The sequence below is a fragment of the Bos indicus x Bos taurus genome, chromosome 3 (assembly GCF_003369695.1).
Source record: "Bos indicus x Bos taurus breed Angus x Brahman F1 hybrid chromosome 3, Bos_hybrid_MaternalHap_v2.0, whole genome shotgun sequence".
Classification (NCBI taxonomy): domain Eukaryota; kingdom Metazoa; phylum Chordata; class Mammalia; order Artiodactyla; family Bovidae; genus Bos; species Bos indicus x Bos taurus.
In genome coordinates, this window is record NC_040078.1 from 112,300,739 (window position 1) to 112,319,238 (window position 18,500).

Here is an 18,500-nt window from a genome sequence, read left to right on the forward strand (position 1 = left end):
CCGTGTCCAACTCTGTGCGACCCCATGGATGGCAGCCCACCAGGCTCCCCCGTCCCTGGGATTCTCCAGGCAAGAACACTGGAGTGGGTTGCCATTTCCTTCTCCAATGCATGAAAGTGAAAAGTGAAAGTGAAGTCGCTCAGTCGTGTCTGACTCTTTGCAACCCCATGGACTGCAGCCTACCAGGCTCCTCCATCCATGGGATTTCCCAGGCAAGAGTACTGGAGTGGGGTGCCATTGCCTTTCCCGGAAGTATAGTATAGGTACAGGTAGAAAGATAGGTATACATATGGAGCCTATAGACAAATATGGATATAGAAATAGAGATGGATAGAGATGTAAATAACCGATGGAAATAGAAACAGAGTTAGACATAGATGATTGATAGACGGACGGATGGATGGATGGATAGATAGATACATGATTAATAGAAGTATAGGACGTATATATATTAATACCAACATCCTCAGATTGTCTCTTATGTAGAGAAAAACTGATGAGGAGCCGCTGGTGATGATGGGAGTGAACTGTGTCCCTGTCCCTAAGGCTGTCAGGGGAGGAAAAGAAAAGCTTGAGGATCGCTACTCAGCAGTCTTCAGATATGTCAATGAGAACATTGTGTGAAAGTATCTGCTACCACAATTGTGCTATCTTGCTGTCTTTTTTTGTGTTTGTATATGTTTGCCTCATTTATCTTTCCTCATTTTCTTTGAGAGTCTTCTTCTTTTAAAAGGAAGTTTACTTGTTTTATCAGTGAAGCGTGTGATAACCTTGTTTTGTTCATTCTGGGGTTTTGTTTGTTTTGTTTTGCTTTTGCTTCTTCACCCTTCCATTCATACCTGACCCATATCTCATTCCCAAATTTTGTTGATATATCCATGCCTTATCAGTGTTATTAGTAATTATTTTCTAATTATGGACTTCTTTCCCAAGAACAAGGTTCTCCGTTTGCATTTAGTGTTACCTCCCTAACAATAATTAATTGGGTTGGACTACGTTTTGCTAGTTGTCTTTGTCCCTGATGCCTTTTGATTTCCCCACTTTTGTTCCTTTTTTAAAAGTCAGGCTCCTGACTGCAGTACTTTCTGTCACCTTGCATGTATGAGAATGTCTTTCCTTTGATGTATTGTATAAATGACAACTTGATTATAAATCAAATTATGGGTCAGCAACTTATTTCATAAAAAACCACAGTGGTTTCTTTATTCCCATAGTTAATGTTATGGATGAGTTGATGTCCAGTCTAATTCTTTGTCCTTGTAGGCAATCCATGTTTTTGTCTTTTAAAAACCTTTCATATTTCTCTTTATTTTTAAAATTGAAAAGGCTAGCAGGACGTGTTGTGGTGGAAATCGCTTTTCATTACTTAGATGCAGCCCTTTGTGAGCAGTTTCACCTAAAACCTCAAATCTTTCTTAAGCTTAGAATGTTGTCTTCCTTCTTAAATTATTTTTTCTCCTTCAGTTTCTCATCTTCTCTCTCTAGAATTCCTAATATATGCATATCGGATTTTTTCCCCCGTATCTCTTCCATGTAACTTGTCATTCCTCTCATTAGTTTAATCCCCTCGTCCTTTTTCTGTGGATTCTGGAAGAATTTCCCAACTTTAATCTCCACTTTTCTGTTTGATTTCTGCAGAATCTAGTTCTATGTGGTGCTGCTGTCATCTCTCTGTGGCCTTTATTGATCTCAGATCTGACCTTTGACACATTTCCTCCTCTACTTTCAGAGATACAATGCTAGAATTTCATCTTGTGACAACTGCGATTGAAAATCTTCTGAGATTTTTCACCTGTTCTTTGTTGTAGTTCACATAAAGATATTTGCTTTGACTTCTGTGAGTTCTCTTCCCTTAAACCTTTGGAATCTTTTCTTATGTCCAGGGATTTTACTGTGAGCTTATCCCTGGAGATGGAGATTGCTATGTCCAGGACTGAAAGTTGAAACGGGATCAGGGAGAGATTATGGAGGTCCTTCTCCACATATACCAGGTGGCTCAGACAGTAAAGAAACTACCTGCCATGCAGGAGACCCGGGTTCAATCCCTGGGTCAGGAAGATCCTCGGGAGAAGGAAGTGGCTACCCACTCCAGTATTCTTGCCTGGAGAATTTCATAGACAGAGGAAACTTGTGGGCTACAGTCCAGAGGGTCATAAAGAGTTGAACATGACTGAACGACAACACTTTCACACCACATATATCCAGCTGGGAGTATGGAAAAGTTGAGTTTGTTCTGCTCACATTTATTGAAAGGAGGAACTTAGAGATGGTGGTGAAAATCAAGAAAAGCTTTTCTTCAAGAGTTTCTTTTTGCTTTGGCAGCCAGAAGTTAGCTGGGGAAGTAATTCCTAGGCTCAGCCATCTGAGACCTCTGTAAATCTAAATGTGTTGTGAAAAAGGGTCTCTAATCCCCATGACCAAGAATATCACATGGGCTTTCTAGAAGCACTGCTGGGCCCTAAATGTGCCTCCCAAAGCCTCCTTGGCTGGTTCCAGTGTCAAACCCTGCTGCAGTAGAGATATAGCCCGGCTTTCTGTTTACAGCCCTGCTTCCCTTCTGAGGGTGGGTCAGCAGACATTCCCAGGGGTCCCTAAGGTTGTGGAGGGGCAGCATGCAGAGTGGTCTTGCCATTGCCCATCACCCCACTTTCTCCAAGAGCTTCCACAGGAAGGTGATGGTGAGCAGGACTCCACCTCACAGTTGCAGGTCCATCTGGACCACATCAAGCAGAAGACACACCTTTTTCTTCTGATATAAAGGCTGTTGGGCTTCCTTAGCTTCCTGTGCCTGTGCAGACTTTCCCCAGTGTATACGCCCTGCTTTGCCTGGTATAGTCCCAGCTTTCATTTGGTTGTCTCAGAATAATAATTATTAATAACATGCCCTTTGACTCTCAGAAGTGCCCTAGTGTGGGCAATAAATTATATGATCTCTCTGGTTATCAGTCACTTCACAGGGCATCTGGGAAAAGCCTGGGATGCTCTCTGATGATTACATCACCCTCCTTCCCAGAACTTGGGGCCTTTTTGCTTGTTTGTTGTTATCAGATTGACATCAGTTTTCTAAGTAAACCACCAGTCACTTTGGTAATGGCCAATCTCCCCGTCCCTGTGGGTCAACATGTCTTTAGAAGCTTTCTCCTTTCTAAGCAGATCATTTGATCCTTCTTAACTTTTCTTTCTTGATCTATAGACTGTGGGTACTGAGTGCTAACCTTGCATTGATATAGGTCAACATAAGACAATAGGTGTGAGAGCTTTCTGTAAACTTTAAAGTACAGTATAAATGTGAGGTTTTATTTCAGGAAGACCTGGGAGGTGGAAGGGGTTGCTGTGTGGGGTGTGGGTAGCCCTTCTGTCCTGGCCTGGATATTACCTACCAGGCCCGACTGACTGCTGGACTCACCATCTTCCTCTTCTCCTCATCCCTTATCTTGGCAGGAGAATCGCTGCCCTTGGCCACCTCCAATCAAGTCCTCGTTAAGTTCAGTGCCAAAGGCCAAGTACCAGCCAGAGGCTTCCACTTTGTTTACCAAGGTATGCAGGATGTGATGTGGGAGGTGTGAAGGCAATCTCCATCTTCGGGGATCAAGGAGAACAGGGACCTTTGACCTCCCCCCAGTCTGAGCCTCATTCTTATGGTGTTTGTGGAGCAATTCCCTGAAATTCAGTTGAATTTTATACATTCAATATAGACAATTCTTGGACCCAACTCCATATTGGATAAAGGGAGAAATCAGAGAAGGGAAGCTAATTTGTGCCCTCCCCCACTCCCCATTGTGTGGCACAGTCCTCATGGCATTGAGAGGACCAGTCCAGGCCTCTTACCTAGACCTTCTCCCATGGAGTATGGCTTTGTCTGCAAGGCCTGTAAAGGTCCAGGAAAAACATGGGCTTTAAAGTGAGCTGGACATGGATTTGAACCCCAGCCCTGGCACTGTCTAACTGGGCACCAGCTACTCCCCCTCTCAGAGGCCCAGTTTGCTCACCTATAAAATCAGGGTGACCATGTCACCTCACAGAGTAGCTGGTGCGAAGCGGGTAATCAGTGTCTGTTCCCCTCCTTACGGCCCTGAAAGGCCAAGTCTCGGAGCAGCCTAGCCTTCCCCTGCAGGCCCCAGCCTCTCTTTGCTGAGGAGAGTGTCCACTCTCCTGGGGCTCGGGTTCCAAGTGAGGTCCTGTATATTCCACTGCCCAGAAGGAGCTGCACTGCCCTGTGTAGGGGTAATCCTGCCCCGGAGACACCCTTCCTGGGCCTGGGGGTCAAAGGTCCTATCGCCCCCTGTAGGTGGGGAAGGGAAATTCAGGTCTGTGAGAGCAGGGCCCTGGGCAGGGTCCTAGGGGACATCGGACCCTACTGTGCAAGGGGCTTCATTGGGAAGGCGAAGAGCACAACTGAGCCTAAAGGCTCGGCCTGTGGCTCTTACTGTTTTCCGTAGTTTACAGAAGCTGTGCTACCTGGCATGTCCGACTGTATTTCAGGAAGATGGGCTTCATCCTAGAAAGCCCCCTACCCCCGTCCTAAGGGAAAGCACCCAGAGCCTCTCAGAGTCCCACCCCATTCCAGCCCCGCGATGTGTCCATTCCCGGACCCGTTTCTAGAGGGGTGAGGCCTGCCCCTCAGCACCCCTGTTCCCTGCAGCGGTGCCCCGAACCAGCGCCACGCAGTGCAGCTCAGTGCCAGAACCCCGCTACGGCCGGAGGCTGGGCAGTGACTTCTCCGTGGGGGCCATCGTCCGCTTCGAATGCAACTCTGGCTATGCCCTGCAGGGCTCCCCAGAAATTGAGTGCCTCCCCGTTCCTGGGGCCTTGGCCCAGTGGAATGTCTCAGCACCAACGTGTGTGGGTGAGTCCTGGACAACCAGGGCTTGGGGGAGAGGGTGGCCAGCAAATACCCAGCAAGACACACGAGCTCTGCCTGCCAGGGTAACTTGAGAGAGTGGGTGGCCCCTTCCAGGTCAACCCGTGTCCCATGAGTGGGTATGAAGGGGCAATGGGAGCTGCTGATCAGGCGGGAGGGCAGGGGTTGGGGGGGTGGGGTGCAGGGCAGAGTCCAGGTCCCTGAGGAAGGGTTGTAGGGGGACCACCCAGGGGAGGGGGGCGGGGCTGTGCCCGTGGGCGGAGCCAGCAGGGGGCGGAGTCACAGCGAGGCTGGAAGCCCTAGGCAGGGCCTGCTCCCTGCGAACCCACCCAGACGAAAGCTGCCTCTCTCCCAGTGCCCTGTGGCGGAAACCTCACGGAGCGCAGGGGCACCATCCTGTCCCCCGGCTTCCCTGAGCCCTACCTCAACAGCCTCAACTGTGTGTGGAAGATCATGGTCCCGGAAGGCGCTGGCATCCAGGTAGGAGCCAGGGGGAGACTTCGCAGCCTGTCTCCAGCCCCTCAGGGCAGGGACGCAGTGGAGGCCCACAGTCAGAAAAACACAACAGCTCCCAGCTCAGGAAAAATGAGGTGTGGGAGCTGGCTGGGCCGTCGGGGAAGTCGCCGAGAGGAGGAGGTGGGCCTGGAGGTGGAGTGTGAAGCCTGGGAGGAGTCACAGGAGGTGTTTTTCAAGTGAAGGGTACTGTTCTTAAGATTTTTCTGGGAGTTGGGAGAGGAGGCATTGCAGGTGAGGGGAAGGCGCAAACCGACAGGCACCCCCTCACACACATCGGGGGTGTTGCGCCCGCAGCCCGAGGCAGCAGCAGAATCGGGGCCAGACTGGTGCGTGCGGATGCGAGCAGGTGGAGGACCCCCAGGACGGCTGCTGCTCCTGGGAGGAGGGGGACAGCCCGCAAGGCCGACAGAGAGAAACCACAGGGACTCCCGGTGGACAGGTCCACCCAGGGGTGGGTTACTGGCTGGCAGCTGCAGGATGTCTGGAGACAGGACAGTGAGGAAACTCAAGGAGTATTGGAGAGATGAGGAGGAGGCTAGTCACCCCAAAGTAGCCCTACACCCTGGACTGTCCTTTCCTGCTTCTCTGCCTGACAAAGCACCCCACTGTCATGCAACCATCCCACCTCTCTCTCCCTCAATGAACTCCTTGGGAACAGGGATCGCGTCTTCCTTTTATCAGAGTTCCCAGCACAGTGTGATCCGGATGAGGTGCTCAGTAATTGAATTAACTACATGAAAGGAGGAGGGGGAAGGGAGTGGGGAAGAGAGGGTTGCCTAACAGTTCACTCCCCCTGCCTTCCCAGATTCAAGTCGTCAGTTTTGTCACAGAGCAGAACTGGGACTCCCTGGAAGTGTTTGATGGTGCAGACAACACTGTTACCATGCTGGGGAGCTTCTCAGGTGAGACGGGCTCCCAGGGACCTGGACTCGCGGGGCAGCGGCAGAATTATTATTATCATTATTGAAATGGGATTCATATGCCGTAAAATTTATCATTTTTAAGTGTACAATTCAGTGGGTTTTAGTATATTCACAAGGTTCTACGACCATCACCACTATCCAATTCCAGGACATTGGCATCAGCCCCAAAAGAAACCAGGTACCCATCTGTACACACTCACCATTGTCCTGTTCACCACCACCCCCTGGCAACGACTAACATACTTTCTGTCTCTTTGGATTTGCTTGTTTCAGACATTTCATCTAAGTGGAGTCCTACAATTTATGGCCTTCTAGGTCTGGCTTCTTTCATTCAGTGTAATGTTTTCAAGGGTCGACCCTTCACTGTGTGGACAGACCACATTTCATTCATCCACTCATCAGTTGAAGGACATTTGGTTGTTTCCACTCATTGGCTAATTATGAATAATGTTGCTGTGGACATTCACATACAAGTTTCCACAGGAACATGTTTTCAAGTCTCTTAGGTATATGTATACCTAGGAGTGGAATTCCTGGGTCATATGGTGATTCTGTATATAATTGTTTTGAAGGACTGCCAGCAGACTGGCCACACCATTTTCCATTCCAGCAGTGGACTTCTAAGTATAGTGTATGATTTTGCCCAAAGGCCAGGGCAATTTATCTCCGTCTCGTAGGCCCCAGAACTCCCTGTTGCCAAGATCTAGGAGTGAGTCGCATGCCCCAGGTAAACTGTCTACAGTGCCTGGATGGCCCAGTGAATTATTCATGTCAGAATCACTTTGAAGACACCTGGCAGGGGACCACACTCATAGGCCCCCGAAGGAGGTCACCTGCTGCTGGCATGTGGTGTGGTCACTGCTCTTTTGCTAGAAGTGGTTCAGAGTGTCTCCTCCTGTAGGTATTAGAGACCCCGCACTCTGAGGGGAGCTAATTTGTCATTCAGTGGGCTTGATAGCTGGGACACGTGGGGACCTCGGGATCAGAACCCCAACAGGTTGCAACAGGGGTGGTGCCCAGGGGTGGGAGAGGCTAAGCCTGATTGGTCCCTGTTTCCTTGCCCAGGAACAACCATGCCTGCCCTACTGAATAGCACCTCCAACCAGCTCTACCTGCATTTCTACTCAGACATCAGTGTGTCTGCAGCCGGCTTCCACTTGGAGTACAAAAGTGAGAATCCAGGGTCTCAGAGTGTGCAGGGTTCAGGGTGGGAACTGACAGGGCCTGAGTTCCCCATGAGGAACCGGGGGTTGTTCTGGGGCTGTGTGTTCTCTACCCTGCTGAAGCCTCACACAGACCTAAATGAGGATGCTCAAGCTCAGAGAAGGTCAGAAACAGCCAGGAAGCAGTGAAGCCAGGGTTCTCACCCAAGGGTCTGTTATGCAGAAACCTGTGTGCTCCCTCTGAGTCCCCACAGGAACGGGAAGGGGCCCGGGATATTATTTAGAGAATAATGGAGGTGTAAGGTGCTCTGGTCTAAAAGCTGGCCTCTCTGAGCTCTGGTCAGTGATGCAGCTGTCCTTGAATTTCCTCTTCTTGTTGCAGACTTTACTCCTCTCCCACCAGATTTCTCCCTCCATCCTCAAAACCTTACATCCTGGCTTCCAGCATCCCCAAGTGATCACAACTAAAAGCCCTTGAAGAAAAGGGTTACAGGGAGAGAGAGAAGTACAAACTATTGGGCATAAGATAGGCTCAAGGATGTATTGTACAACACGGGGAATAGAGCCAATATTTTATAATAATTGGAAGTGAAAGATCAGATCAGTCGCTCAGCCGTGTCCAACTCTTTGCGACCCCATGAATCGCAGCACGCCAGGCCTCCCTGTCCAACACCAACTCCCAGAGTTCACTGAGACTCACGTCCACCAAGTCAGTGATGCCATCCAGCCATCTCGTCCTCCGTCGTCCCCTTCTCCTCTTGCCCCCAATCCCTCCCAGCATCAGAGTCTTTTCCAATGAGTCAACTCTTTGCATGAGGTGGCCAAAGTACTGGAGTTTCAGCTTTAGCATCATTCCTTCCAAAGAAATCCCAGGGCTGATCTCCTTCAGAATGGACTGGTTGGATCTCCTTGCAGTCCAAGGGACTCTCAAGAGTCTTCTCCAACACCACAGTTCAAAAGCATCGATTCTTCGGCACTCAGCCTTCTTCACAGTCCAAATCTCACATCCATACATGACCACAGGAAAAACCATAGCCTTGACTAGACCGACCTTTGTTGGCAAAGTAATGTCTCTGCTTTTGAATATGCTATCTAGGTTGGTCATAACTTTTCTTCCAAGGAGTAAGCATCTTTTAATTTCATGGCTGCAGTCACCATCTGCAGTGATTTTGGAGCCCAGAAAAGTAAAGTCTGACACTGTTTCCACTGTTTCCCCATCTATTTGCCATGAAGTGGTGGGACCGGATGCCATGATCCTCGTTTTCTGAATGTTGAACTTTAAGCCAACCTTTTCACTCTCCACTTTCACTTTCATCAAGAGGCTTTTTAGTTCCTCTTCACTTTCTACCATAAGGGTGGCATCATCTGCATATTTTAGGTTATTGATAATTCTCCAGGCAATCTTGATTCCAGCTTGTGTTTCTTCCAGTCCAGCGTTTCTCATGATGTACTCTGCATATAAGCTAAATAAACAGGGTGACAATATACAGCCTTGACGTACTCCTTTTCCTATTTGGAACCAGTCTGTTGTTCCATGTCCAGTTCTAACTGTTGCTTCCTGACCTGCATACAGGTTTCTCAAGAGGCAGGTCAGGTGGTCTGGTATTCCCATTTCTTTCAGAATTTCCCACAGTTTATTGTGATCCACACAGTCAAAGACTTTGGCATAGTCAATAAAGCAGAAATATATGTTTTTCTGAAACTCTCTTGCTTTTTCCATGATCCAGAGGATGTTGGCAATTTGGTCTCTGGTTCCTCTGCCTTTTCTGAAACCAGCTTGAACATCAGGAAGTTCACGGTTCACGTATTGCTGAAGCCTGGCTTGGAGACTTTTAAGCATTACTTTACTAGCGTGTGAGATGAGTACAATTGTGCAATTGTTTGAGCATTCTTTGGCATTGCCTTTCTTTGGGATTGGAATGAAAACTGACATTTTCCAGTCCTGTGGCCACTGCTGAGTTTTCCAAATTTGCTGGCGTATTGAGTGCAGCACTTTCACAGTATCATCTTTCAGGATTTGGAATAGTTCAACTGGAATTCCATCACCTCTACTAGCTTTGTTTGTAGTGATGCTTTCTAAGCCCCATTTGACTTCACATTCCAGGATGTCTGGCTCTAGGTCAGTGATCACACCATCGTGATTATCTGGGTCGTGAAGATCTGTTTTGTACAGTTCTTCTGTGTATTCTTGCCATCTCTTCTTAATATCTTCTGCTTCTGTTAGGTCCATACGATTTCTGTCCTTTATCGAGCCCATCTTTGCATGAAATGTTCCTTTGGTATCTCTGATTTTCTTGAAGAGATCTCTAGTCTTTCCCATTCTGTTGTTTTCCTCTATTTCTTTGCATTGATCGCTGAGGAAGGCTTTCTTATCTCTTCTTGCTATTCTTTGGAACTCTGCATTCAGATATTTATATCTTTCCTTTTCTCCTTTGCTTTTTGCTTCCCTTCTTTTCACAGCTATTTGTAAGGCCTCCCCCGACAGCCATTTTGCTTTTTTGCATTTGTTTTCCATGGGGATGGTCTTGATCCCTGTCTCCTGTACAATGTCATGAACCTCATTCCATAGCTCATCAGGCACTCTATCTATCAGATCTAGTCCTTTAAATCTATTTCTCACTTCCACGGTATTATCATAAGGGATTTGATTTAGGTCATACCTGAATGGTCTACTGGTTTTCCTTACTTTCTTCAATTTAAGTCTGAATTTGGCAATAAGGAATTCATGGTCTAAGCCACAGTCAGCTCCTGGTCTTGTTTTTGCTGACTGTATAGAGCTTCTCCATCTTTGGCTGCAAAGAATATAATCAATCTGATTTCGATGTTGACCATCTGGTGATGTCCATGTGTAGAGTCTTCCCTTGTGTTGTTGGAAGAGGGTGTTTGTTATGACCAGTGCATTTTCTTGGCAAAACTCTATTAGTCTTTGCCCTGCTTCATTCCGTATTCCAAGGCCAAATTTGCCTGTTACTCCAGGTGTTTCTTGACTTCCTACTTTTGCATTCCAGTCCCCTATAATGAAAAGGACATCTTTTTTGGGTGTTAGTTCTAAAAGATCTTGAAGGTCTTCGTAGAACCATTCAACTTCAGATCTGACAGAATGTGGTCCACTGGAGAAGGGAATGGCAAACCACTTCAGTATTCTTGCCTTGAGAACTCCATGAACAGTAAGAACAGTATGGAAGTGAAAAGTAACCTTTAAAAATTGTATTAATTTTTTTAATTTTTAAAAAAGAAAAAGGATGGCAGGTGTGTCTTGTGGGGCAACAAAGACAGAGGTTGCTGGGGTGGCTGCTTTCATCCTGAGACTGTCTGCCCATCCCCTCCACACGAGGTACAGGAATGGGCTGGCAGCAGGGTCTGTCACCCATTCATTCAACAAATACTTATTGAATATTTACAATGTGCCAGGTGCAATGCTGGTTTTGCTAGGATTGCGTAAGATCAAGAGAGAAGTCCTTTCTGACTCCATGGGAGAGAGGCAGGTATGTGGACAGAGAAGGGCATGACAGCACTGCAGGTCTCACAGGGGTGTCAGCAGGAAGGGCAGAAGTTCTCCCCGGAGCTGGAGGAAAGGTGACTGTCATGAAGAAACACTGGACCCCTGCCAGGTGGCATGCCCTGGGGTAGGCGCCCAATAAGCACAAAGCACAGAGTCTAGGGGGAGAGAGGGACATGGAAACAGTCACTGCAGTGCAACCTGATATGCTAAGAGAGTACAGAAGAGGGGCGCCTGCCCTGGCCAGGTGAGACTTTACAGAAGGAGCACCTGAGTCAGGTGTGGGATGAGGAGTAAGAAATGGGGGAAGGGGCATTTGACTGGACCCTCTGAACGGGATGGACAGATGGAAGCCCCACTTGCTGCTAGTGTCAGCATCACCCAACTGGTATCAGAACAAATGCATCTCATCCAGGTGTGGAGCGAGGATTAGCTAGATCCTAGGATGCTCATGACCTGAAAGAACTGAAATGATCAGCTGGTCAGAAAGTGCAGGGCAGCTTGAAGCCAAGATCCTGCAGGGTGGAGGACAGGACAAGGACCTCTGAGACCTTCCTTCCAAGGACTTCTCAGACCGCAGTCACCTGGTGGGCTGAAGTATCCTAGGCTCTTGAAGAATTTACATTTTTCCTTTCACCCTCTCTCCTCTGTTCTCTCCAGTTTTGTTTCTTTATCCAGTATTTAAAATTGAGTCCTTTAATGTTCCCTAGAATGTTCTCTTTTCTTTCTTGTTCCGAAGAGAGACTTCTTTCCTAAATCTCCTTTTTATCCTACTGCCTCATTCCCAGGAAAAATTCACCTCTTTGAGTTTTTTTTTTTCTTTTTCTGCTGTTGCTGTTCAAGATGACTGGTGGTTTATCGTGCACTGTCCTCTCACAGTGGAAGAAGCTAGGGGATATCAGAGGTCTCCCTTAGTATTTGGAGACTGAAATTCCTAGGAGCCAAGACCCTGTAGATACATTTCCATTTTGTAGATCATCTACAAAGAGAGTACAGAAAGGAAGAGTTAACTGCTATTGTAGAGGCAAATGGTTTTGCAGGATACAAAAGTCCTGTCTATTGCTATGACTCATATTTGATGTTTATTTAATTGAAATGGAAATGACCAATCTGCTTTCAAAAGTAATAAATTTCTTATGATTTTTTAAAAAAAGTCTTCCTTTGTTGTAAACTTGGCTTAAATAAAATTCACCACTGCCATGTAAAGAAATTAGAATGGACTTTCAATTAAAGAAATTAGAATGGACCTTTGTCTGTGTCCTTCTGGCTTTCTCTCTCTGTCTCGACCTTTGTCTCCATCCCATCTTTCTCCTACCACACTTTTTGCTCTTGCTGTCTCTCTTTTTCTCTCTGCCCCTCCTCCTTCTGTCCACCACTTCCATTCCAGTAAGTAGGTCTCAGGTTACTATCTCGTGAGCACCTCAGTAAATACTAGTTGCCTTTTACTTGGAGGGCAGGAAAGAGTGGAGAAAAAAAAGACAAGGTGACAGTTGAGATGAAGGACTTCCAGTTTACTTTGATGATTGTTTTAATACTGTCCTTGAAATCTTTTGTCCCAGATGCTGAGATCTGTGGATTCAGGCCCAAGCAGCTTTCATTTCCAGGCATCACATCCACTTCTTAAAAGCACATAGAGGACAGAAGTTGCATGGGAAGAGATGAAGGAACTTCTTGGGGTGACAGCAGTGTGGTATCATTTTGAGCCTGGGGGCACAGTCAGAGTTCCCAGATGATAGCCACCTGCTCCAGGAGGCTTTGATCTGTTGGGTCTCTGGGCCATATACACATTCTGATTTTTCCCACGTGCTGGGAGGTGAAAGGCTTGGGAAACACGGGCCTAGAGGCTGGGAGGAGAGAAAGCAGAGAGGGACACAGCCGGGAGGCAGCTCCTCCTCACTGCCAGCACTGCCTTCAGCCTGCTGGTGCATCAGCCTGACGGACTTGTCCATTCTCCTGTCATCTGTCTCTGTCTGGTCTAGCGGTGGGCCTGAGCAGTTGTCCAGAACCTGCTGTGCCCAGTAATGGGGTGAAGACTGGCGAGCGCTACCTGGTGAACGATGTGGTCTCCTTCCAGTGTGAGCCAGGATATGCCCTCCAGGTACCTTCTGTTGGCCACCCCCCAGGACTGGAAAGGTATCCCCTGAGCTGGGATCAGCCAGCCTCCTCCCAGCAGAGCTGCAGTCACCACAGAACAGAGAGAAGCTCCCCAGATCCCTCAGGGACTGTTGTCCCCTCCTGGAGCTGTTCCTGCAAAAGACAAAGTGCTGACTTTGGCCATTTGGCACAAGCCAGCCTCAGATGTGTCCCTGCAAAGTTTCGATTTGATTAGACTCTAGGAAAACTTAATTCCTCTTTGAAGGCGATGAAAGAATCTAGTAATTAAAGGAGTCTCATGAGGAACCTTTAGTAATGAGATTTCTTTAGTAATGGCTGTTAATAAGTGTCCTTCCCCAGCTCTCTCCCTCTACCTCTTGCCCCAACCCCCGGTGGATCCATGTATCTTGCTCCTTAACCCAAAGCCTAAGAACAAGCCCCTGCTCCAGGTTGTACATGCAGTTGTGCCCATGCGGGCAGCCAGCCCACCCTGTTCCTGATTCCCCTAGGGCCACGCCCACATCTCCTGCATGCCCGGGACCGTGCGGCGCTGGAACTACCCTCCGCCTCTCTGTATTGGTAAGAGAACACCTACTTCTCCAATCCACTCAAATCCATTTCTACCAGGGCTTTGAGTTCAGGGACATCTCACTGGAATCAAGTTCAAATCCAAAGGAAGTCTGGTATTGCAGGTCTGCTCGAAGGTGTGATCTTTAGACTGAGGTTTTTTGTAAGCTTTAATCTCAGGCTTTGTCCACCAAATGAAATACAGCAGTGGCTTGCCCATTCCAAAATCTGATGATGACCATTCTGATTCCATATGACCCCAAACCCCATATGGAACCTCTGGGCATTTTGGGGCTTCCCCCTGTGACTTTTCATAGGACAGACAGATGGAATACACTGATGGAGAAAGGCTGAGCGTGCCCTGTGGAAGGAGGACTTGGTTTGGTTTGGTTTCTGTGCTGAGTAGTGATGAAGAGATCACTGGGTACAAGGAAATACAGAGTCTCCATGCTCAGAAGCATCTAGTCAGGTTGGGGCAAGGGGAACGTCTGTTTATCAAGGGTCTGCCACGTGCCAGGCCCTGAGTTATATGTCTCCTTGCTGAAGCTCTTCAGGGCAGGGGTCATCACCCTCAGTTTTGCAAAGAGGAAAACTAAGGTTTTTAGGATTCAAAAGAAAGTGGCAGAGCGAGGAACTAGGATTCCCTGATGCCCTGCCAACTGGCAAGTGCAAGGCTGAACTTGGAGTGGGAAGCAAGGTGAGCCAAGGGCATGTCCTTGGAGCACATGGCCCTGCCCTTCTGTGCTCTCTCCAGGGTGCAGGGCCTCTTCGTATGCAGAGCAGTCAGCAATGGGACCAATCCGCCCTTTTCCTCATCCTGTATGATGAAGGCCTTGCCCGGGGAACCACTGAGAGCCCTGCAGCCACCCTGGGCTGAGGGTGTACTGTGCATGCCAGGCCCTGTCCCAAGTGAAGTGAAGTCCTGTCTGTTGTAACCTTATAACCGCCCTGTGGCACAAGTGCTGTGGAGGGGCAGAGACCCAGGGCTGGAGGTTTGGGCTGGGGGAACTTAGAGCTGGCCCCAGTCACCCAGGAAGTGGGGGCACTGGGACTGTGACCGGGGGTGGGGTGGGGGGAATCAGTGCTGGAGCCCCTGCTTTGCATGCAAGCACTGTTCCCTTCAGATCTGTATGCTTCAGTCACCCTCTCCCGAGAAGGGGTCTACATAGACACGGCACATACTCCTCCCCTCGGCTCCTTCTTCTGGCCTTCCGTGATGGGCTAACCCCTTTCTGCACACACAACCTTTCCTAATAAAGTCAAAAGTGAAGTTGCTCAGTCATGTCCGACTCTTTGCAACCCCATGGACTGTAGACTATGAGGCTCCTCTGTCCATGGAATTTTCCAGGCAAGAGTACTGGAGCAGGTTGCCATTTCCTTCTCCAGGGGATCTTCCTGATGCAGGGATTGAACCCTGGTCTCCCGAATTGCAGGAAAACGCTTTACCGTCTGAGCCAAAAAAAAAGAATCCACATGAACTGGCCAGGCTGCATCTGTGCCCCAGCCCTGCAACTTCAGGCAACTCTGACTCTGAAGTCATTTCGATTGGAGATTCAGATGCCCCAGCCCCTTGTGGTTGGCTCATAGTCACTTTGGCTCAGGGTGCGTGTCAGCATTCTGAGGGTGGGCTCATGGTGGGGCTCCTCTGCTGACCGCCCAGCCCCGTGGAATAAGAGCCTGGGCTGGCGCTGGAACAGAGCAGGAACTTAACATGTCACTGTCTGTCCCCTTCCTTCCTCCTGTTTTCCAGTCCTGGAAGAGCTGATTGGACAATGAAAAGAGGGAGATTTGGGGAATTGTGTAGGAGACAGTCACACTTCTCTTGGGGCACACCATTTTTACTACATGACCTCACTAAGGAAACTGACCTTTGAAGGGCATGCTCAAGGTCAAGCATCCATAACTTGGGTTTGTGGACTGCAGGGCAGACATAGGGTATACTTCTTCCCTTCCTGGATGTACATCCTCCGTTTTCTCTTGTGTGCAGTTTTTTAGGGAGATGAATTAAAGGTCCCTTTGGATTCTCAAAGGGAAATTAACTTAGGAAAGTCCAAATGCTGCATGGCCTTGTTCTTGCCTCATTGCTGTGCTAACCCCCAGTCTGGTCTCACGGTCACAGCGCAGTGTGGGGGAACAGTGGAAGACATGGAGGGGGTGATCCTGAGCCCCGGCTTCCCAGGCAACTACCCCAGCAACATGGACTGCTCCTGGAAAATAGCACTGCCCGTGGGCTTTGGTAAGTCTTCACGCCCAGGCCTCTGGGCTTAAAGCAACTGTCTGCTGCCATCACTCAGCATAACCTTGGCTGAGTCAGTTCAGCTCTCTGCCTCTCTGCTTCCTCAGTTGTTGAGCTCCTGTGCAGTCCAGAGGATCAATTAGGAATGGTAGAGATGAACGTGCTTTGGGAACATAAAGTAGGGAAAAAACTTTAGGGATTACCATTATTATTTTTATCATTAGAGCAGTGAGCAAAAATCCAGGAATGTGGAATGAAAAATTGCTCAGGGATGGTTGAAAAAAGAAAAAGACAATCTATTTTACTGAGACTAGACTTCAACCTGGGCTTTTAACTCCAATATCCAATTTCTCATCCTAATTAAATTGAGCCAAGGTCAATGTGAAATTGAGTTTGCATTCTTTATACTCACATTCTAGCTGGCCTTAGAGGTTGGGAAATGTCGTGTGTGTGTGTAGACATCAGGGTTGGTGGGGTGTAGAGGACACTGATCTGGGTACAAAATTTAATTACTGAAGGTTCATATGTTGTGCACTGGGAATATAATTTAACCCCTAATGTTTCTGTTGAAGAGACAAAGGATTTGTGTTGACGAAGAAATTATAGGCTGTACACATAGGTCATCCAAGTCATTGCTCTGCGCCTAGGAATGAAATGTCACTCCTGCACAGACCTGTGATCCCCCAGTCTGTGACCTCAGAAGTCAAGACCACCTCTTTTGTCCTTTATTATTCATCCTAAAGTGGGTCTTCTGATGGAGAAGAGGCTTTCAAGAGAAAGCGACCTACTTGGATGTCTCTAAATCTTCCCTGAGGGGAGAAGTTATGACCCTCAGAAGATAAGAGTTATATTAAGTACCATCTTCTGAAGGAAACTGGAGGGGTATGATCAGGCTGCAAAGTGATGATAACTTTGGCAGCCTTGGGAACTCCAGATTTTGAGATATTGAGGGAAGAGGAGCGGGGAGACCCTCTAACTCTGCATCCAGACACGAACCAGAAGAACCTCAGATAATAGAAGGATGGAGGGAGGGCCACAACCAAAGGGAAACAGAAGTGTAAGTGGGAGGCACATCACTTTCTCTGTAAGGCCTGACGTTCGGCCACCAGAGACCTCTATCTTTAAGTCCTCCAGGCAGTCAGCCTCCTGCAGGGACCAGCCACAGAAGACCAGATCCCTTGCTTTCAAGTTACTTTGGATTCCAAACAGTCCCTAATGCCCCCTGCTCTGTTTGAAAACCACCGCATTTACAAACTTCTGCCACTAGATGGCGGCAGTCAGGCAGTGCAATTCAGAAATTTGGCATCCAGCTGAGCCACGGGGGAAGCCCATGCTTAAAGAGCCCGTTCAATGGACCAGCAGCCCCTGTGTGGGGATGACACAGGGGAGGTAGACTGCAAAGTGAAGCTTCCGCGGATACGTACAGAGGTGCTCCGTGTAAAGTCATCTGTAATTTGGAAAATATCTACATGTTAATAGAAGAGTGAATAGTGTAGTTGGGTAATTCATTAAATGGAATTAATTAATATAGTAGTTAAAAATCAATGAACTGTATCTTTGCATTGACAAGGTAAGACCTTGAAAAACACATGCTGAATTTAAGCTTGCAAAACTATATATATAATACAATAATAAATGCAGATGTTTAAAACAAATCAGATATACGTTTAGGAATCTAAACACATGACCTGGAAGGATATCTTCTGAATTCAAGAGAGTGACTGCCTCTGTAGAGAGAAGAGCAGTGGGAGAGGGCAGGAGATATGAAGGGTCTTCAACAGTATATGTCAAGTCTTTATTTAAGTAATCAGATGCCAAAAGTTCACTCCCGTGTGCTTATTCTAAGCAAATTAGAAGGTATAAATGAGAAAACTATAAAAATTCCAATGTATCTGTAGTCCCACCATGCAGAAATCATCACTCACAGCTTAGACCTCACCATCATGAAGACAAGGGCCCTGTAAAGACCTTGTTCCTCCCTGTGTAATGCTCACCTAGCACAGCCCCGATGCATGGCAAATGCTCAATAAATGTTGTTAGTGAGTCAGTGAATAGTCTTCAATTTTTTTAATACAAAAGTTTGAATGGTATGCTGCACACTACTTTGCAGTCAGATTTTTACAGTTAACGTTGCAGACATTTTCCTATGCTCAGAAATTTGTTTTTTCAATATCGTTTTTTTTTTTTTTAAACTTTACATAATTGTATTAGTTTTGCCAAATATCAAAATGAATCCGCCACAGGTATACATGTGTTCCCCATCCTGAACCCTCCTCCCTCCTCCCTCCCCATACCATCCCTCTGGGTCGTCCCAGTTTTAATAGTAATCTAATTTTGAGAAATCTTATCAATCAATTGATATCAATAGTCCCACACTTATTCTTCAAAGAATGTATTTATATGTAAGTTAAGATCCTAATGAAATCCATTTAACCTGTTGTGTTGTTAGATCTTGATTAATCTAATAAGACCCCAAAGTATAAACTCCACTTGGCATCTTAATAGAACCAATGGGATGTTGTAGTCTTCTAATTTCTGAATTATTGTAAGTGTTCTAGAAAATACTAGTATTGAAGGTCATGTCTTTTGATCGAGTGTGGTTATGTTTAAGTGGTGGTATTTTTCAGTTAAAACATTATTT

The 18,500-nt window shown here is 47.3% G+C and overlaps 1 protein-coding gene across 4 annotated transcripts in view; it reads left to right on the plus strand.

Annotated features, from left to right (window-relative positions):
- CSMD2 (CUB and Sushi multiple domains 2) overlaps nt 1–18,500 on the plus strand; it is a 689,612-nt gene that overhangs the window by 564,512 nt on the left and 106,600 nt on the right. For all 4 annotated transcript variants that reach the window (XM_027537925.1, XM_027537922.1, XM_027537923.1 and 1 more), the window contains 8 exons: nt 3,442–3,537; nt 4,643–4,846; nt 5,217–5,341; nt 6,183–6,279; nt 7,366–7,470; nt 12,942–13,060; nt 13,566–13,635; nt 15,743–15,859. In XM_027537925.1, coding sequence (XP_027393726.1) covers nt 3,442–3,537; nt 4,643–4,846; nt 5,217–5,341; nt 6,183–6,279; nt 7,366–7,470; nt 12,942–13,060; nt 13,566–13,635; nt 15,743–15,859 — 933 coding nt within the window. The remainder of the gene's footprint in view (nt 1–3,441; nt 3,538–4,642; nt 4,847–5,216; nt 5,342–6,182; nt 6,280–7,365; nt 7,471–12,941; nt 13,061–13,565; nt 13,636–15,742; nt 15,860–18,500) is intronic.